This window comes from Triticum dicoccoides, chromosome 5A (genome assembly GCF_002162155.2).
Source record: "Triticum dicoccoides isolate Atlit2015 ecotype Zavitan chromosome 5A, WEW_v2.0, whole genome shotgun sequence".
Classification (NCBI taxonomy): Eukaryota; Viridiplantae; Streptophyta; class Magnoliopsida; order Poales; family Poaceae; genus Triticum; species Triticum dicoccoides.
Window position 1 is genome coordinate 692,103,806 of NC_041388.1, and position 4,579 is coordinate 692,108,384.

Below are 4,579 nucleotides of genomic sequence, written 5' to 3' on the forward strand. Positions count from 1 at the left end.
TATGATCAATATATGTTCTTGACATGTTCTTGTTATTTATGGTTTGAATCTCTAGTCTATATTTGGCATCTTAATTGTTTCATAAATTTGTACATGTATATTGTGTGCATGTTCCGATTCTAACCTTGGCAAGGTTCTGAGGAGAGGACATCATAAGAAGTAGTGTCCTACAAACCCTTGCACATATGGCCTATCAACTTTCAATAAGAATAGAGAGTTAGTACGTAGGTAGGAGTTATGCTTGCACTATGTGGATGCTCTCTGCTTGAAGATAGCAATGTCATTTGTCCGCAATCCTAACCTGTGAGTCCAATCCGTGACCTTCAACTTTAGGGTTTATTACCTATTCATCTACTGAACCAATTAGAAGATTCCATGTGTAGATATTTTCTCAATGATAGTCGATACAATTCTAGGACGGATATTAACGGTAGAAGGGATATTCACGCTTTGCTATTGTACAATGCTAGATCACCGACGATACCATGTATGTCTATGTCGCCACATCATCATGGGGAAGGTGTCCCTCAGTGAGTCATGTTTGTCACAAAGAATCAATGAAGAGCTCAAGTCGTGAACCACACATTCACTCCCCTTGAACACAAATACAAGCTAGGTGGTGAAGGTGTTCCCAATGTGCCCACCCCTCGGGATGGTGTGTTTCCAAATTCAAGCCGGATAATGAAACACATATTCTAAAAATATAGTGCTCACTATTATAAAAACTCTCATCCGTACCAGTCACCTATGAAGGGCCGTGAGTCAGCCGTTGGTAGTTTTTTCCTTTGAAACGGAGACAAAAGATTTGTCTTCTAAATTAATTAACTAGAAGAGAATTACCCAAATGATTGACAGAAACCGAACAAAAACCATTGCAACATGCCCACATGCGGACTACCTCCAAAACATGAATTTCTACGACCACCCCACTCCCCACTAGACGGCCATTGGTAGTAATGCTTATCATTGATTCTAGTAATGCATACCACTGACAGGCTGAACATCTCGACAAACCAAGATCGGCCTGATATTACATAGATCTAGGCTCACCTAGAAAAAACATAGAGCTAGGCAAGCCAATGATACACAAAGGCATGTAATTCTTACATGGCACGGACAATAAGCACACGATGAAAAGGGATCCGGGTCGATATTATCAAATTGGTTCAATTAAGATTGTCTAATGTGGCGCATCCCTCGGTTTGGACTATAGCAGGCTAATGTGGTACCTCACAATTGTCACTAGTTCCAAATCACAAGTGCAAGGCAGGGCAGGGTACGGTTTGATTGCTCCTGGTTTGCCTAAGCCTAATTAGCTTGTTTGTTTCCCTAATAGTTAGCTTCTTTGGTTTTTGGAAGGTATTATATTTTAAGTACAAAATTATTGTATTTACTACTCTCTATGTTCCAAAATATTTGAAGTTTTAGGTTTGTCTTAAGCCAAACTTCTTAAAATTTGACCAAGTATATAGAAAAATATGTTCCTATCTAGAGTATCAAATATATGTTAGAATGCCTGCTCAAAAAAATATGTCTAGAAAGCAAATATAATTTGTGATGAAGCTGATTTGGTTTTGTAGATGTTGATATAATTTTCTCTAAACTTGGTCAAACTTAAGCAAGTTTAACTTATAGGACAAACCTAGAACTTCAAATATTTTGAAACAGATGGAGTACTTTGTATACTATTCTGTTAGTTGTAAATATACATGACCTTTTCGCAGATTCATTATAATCTTGAAATTCTGTAAAAATGGAAACAACAACTTTAGTTTCCATCTCTGTATCTGGCTTACTTGTAAGTTTGTTTCTTATCTTACATATTGTATTTTGTCCATATATGTTTAGACATTGAATTGTGTGCTTACGTTGTTCACTTGTGGTCAGTGTCTGGTGAATTATCTGGTATCTTATCTCATGTTTATGTTCATGTATGATCTACGGAACTATACAAGATTTGTCGATCAGTATTAGCGCTTATATTAGAGAAGCAATTTCGTACTTAATTATAAGGTGAATCCCTAAATACTCAACAGTCAAAGCAAAAATATTGTGGTCTTGGCACGATGACTTTTCAACTGTCTACTACAATAAGTTTTGCCCGGCTCTGATGAGGGAGGGGCGATGATGGCGGGGCGCGCCTTCGGCTCGCTTCAGTGTTTGTAGTCGTCGTTAGGTGGTCTACGGATTCGAATTTAATTTTTATTATTTCTGATGTTCGTTATACTGTTGTGATTAAAGATGAATAGATCAGATGTTTTGCCGGAAAAAAAAACTCAACTGTTTCAAATCCCCATGTCTACGATAGAACTTTAAGGAATTTTCACCTACTCACTTCCACTTCCACGGAATTGGTGAGAGCCAAATGGAGTTGAGCTTTGCCCATTTCTTGGCCGAAACATTCCCGCCCAACCGTTTTGGATGCTGCTCCGAAAGCTGCACCTGAGGTGAAGATTCATTAATGACATGCAGACCAGGTGGTTGCTCGTGCAGCCAGCCACTACTATAAAGCCCGAGCCTGACGGATCACTTAGACACACACTCACCTGAAGATTCACAAGCAACTAAGTTCATACGTACGTTAGTACGTACGTGCAGCAAGTAGTAGTCTTCCAAAAGATCGGCCATGGCCATGGGAAGCTGCGGAACCAGCGGTGGTATGGCCGGGCGGCGGCACGCGGCCATGCTCGGCATCGGCACGGCGAACCCGACCGGCGTCCTAGTGCCCCAAGACGTCTTCGCCGAGAACCTCTTCCGCGTCACCAACAGCGACCACCTCCCTGAACTCAAGGAGAAGCTCAGGAGAATCTGTACTGCTACTACCATGTTTCTTTTTGGACGTCAACGACCATACTCTGCATGCATGCATGCATGTTTTTCCAACGAACAATTGAATTGTACTTATTCTGCTCTTCCAGGCGAAAAATCCGGCATCGAGAGGCGGCACTTCCACCTGACGGAGGAGACGCTGGCCGCGCACCCGGAGCTGTTCGACAGGGAGCTGCCGTCGCTGGACACCCGCGTGGACATGACAGCCGACGCCGTGCCGAAGCTGGCGCAGTGCGCCGCGGCCAAGGCCATCGCCGAGTGGGGCCGCCCGACCGCCGACATCACCCACCTCGTCTTCAGCACCTACTCCGCCTGCCAGGCCCCCACCGCCGACCTCCGGCTGGCCACGCTGCTGGGCCTCCGCCCCACGGTGAGCCGCACCATGCTCAGCCTCCACGGCTGCTACGGCGGCGGCAGGGCGCTGAGCCTCGCCAAGGAGCTGGCCGAGAACAACCGCGGCGCGCGCGTCCTCGTCGCCTGCTCCGAGATGACGCTCGTCTGCTTCGGAGCGCCCGACGGCGGCAACATCGTCGGCCACGCGCTGTTCGGGGACGGAGCGGGCGCCGTCGTCGTCGGGGCCGGCCCTTTCCTCGACGGCGAGCGGCGCCCGATCTTCGAGATGGTCTCCGCCACGCAGACCACGATTCCCAGGACCGAGCACGCGCTGGGCATGCGGGTCTCCGGGGGCGGCGTCGACTTCCACCTGGCCATCCAGGTGCCCACGCTCGTCGGGCAGAACGTGGAGCAATGCCTTCTCGACGCATTCCGTAGCGCCATTGTCGACGACGACGACGGTGGTGCTGCTCCTCCGCCATCCCCATGCTCTGGGAATGGGAACGGGAGGTGGAACGACCTCTTCTGGGCGGTGCACCCAGGAGGCCGTCCGATCCTGGATAACATAAACAAGGTGCTGATGCTGGAGCCGGAGAAGCTGGCGGCCAGCCGGCATGTGCTCCGCGAGTACGGCAACATGAGCGGCGCCACGATCGTGTTCGTGCTTGACGAGCTGCGCCGGGGCCGGAGCCCGCTGCCGGAGTGGGGTGCACTGCTGGCCTTCGGACCGGGAATCACGATCGAGGCCATGGTGCTCCGCTGTCCACGCTAGCTAGATGGTCCATCCATCCACGGCCGGTGCCCATATTCATCCCAGGGCTACTTATATACGTATACGTATTTGTGTGTACGCGTGTGCCATACAAAGTGCACAAGTCATCAGCCAACTAGTAGTCAAAGAAGGCAGACGGCCACGTCACATATATATCTCTGTCAGTCATGCACCTAAGCTTTCAGTCCAGCCATGTCCCACTAAACTAGCTACTCCTAATTATGTACCTGGGTGTAATATGATTCAAAAAATGAGTAAATGGGTTAAATAAAATGCAGACCTATATAAAGGCACTCCAAATATTTTGTTTTCTAGCTATATGCACCTGTATGTTATCAAGGTACGTAAAAGATGCAAACTGAGCCTAGCTCAGATGGTTAGGTTATTTGTGGTGGTACCAGCCCACCAGGATTGTCCTAGTTAGGTGCTCATATTTTTTTGGATTTATTTCAGTCTTTCGGGCGATGTTCGTTCAGTGAGAGGAGACGTTTCTGTCGACTACGGAGGCGTCTGTGGTGACTTCGTCAACCTCAAGATGAGTGTCAGTTCAGCCTCTCGGAGGGCTTGACTGCAACTCAAAGCTAAGAATAGTTACATATTTTGGTTTTTGAATATCAAGCAAGTAGCAAGAGAATTGGAAATCCG

At 47.3% G+C, this 4,579-nt stretch overlaps 1 protein-coding gene across 1 annotated transcript; it reads left to right on the forward strand.

Annotated features, from left to right (window-relative positions):
* Positions 1-2,626: 2,626 nt before the first annotated feature.
* On the forward strand, positions 2,627-4,222 carry LOC119298470 (bisdemethoxycurcumin synthase-like). The gene is made up of 2 exons (XM_037575863.1): positions 2,627-2,810; positions 2,919-4,222. Exons 1-2 carry the CDS (start codon positions 2,627-2,629, stop codon positions 3,932-3,934), a joined length of 1,200 nt encoding a protein of 399 aa, XP_037431760.1. The 3' UTR covers positions 3,935-4,222.
* The last annotated feature ends 357 nt before the right edge of the window (positions 4,223-4,579 follow it).

Excerpts from the sequence above, each read along its gene's own strand:
- LOC119298470 (XM_037575863.1), top strand. The coding sequence starts at position 2,627 with ATGGCCATGGGAAGCTGCGGAACCAGCGGTGGTATGGCCGGGCGGCGG. Across the intron at positions 2,811-2,918 it reads GGAGAAGCTCAGGAGAATCT|GCGAAAAATCCGGCATCGAG; the intron begins GTACTGCTACTA and ends CTGCTCTTCCAG.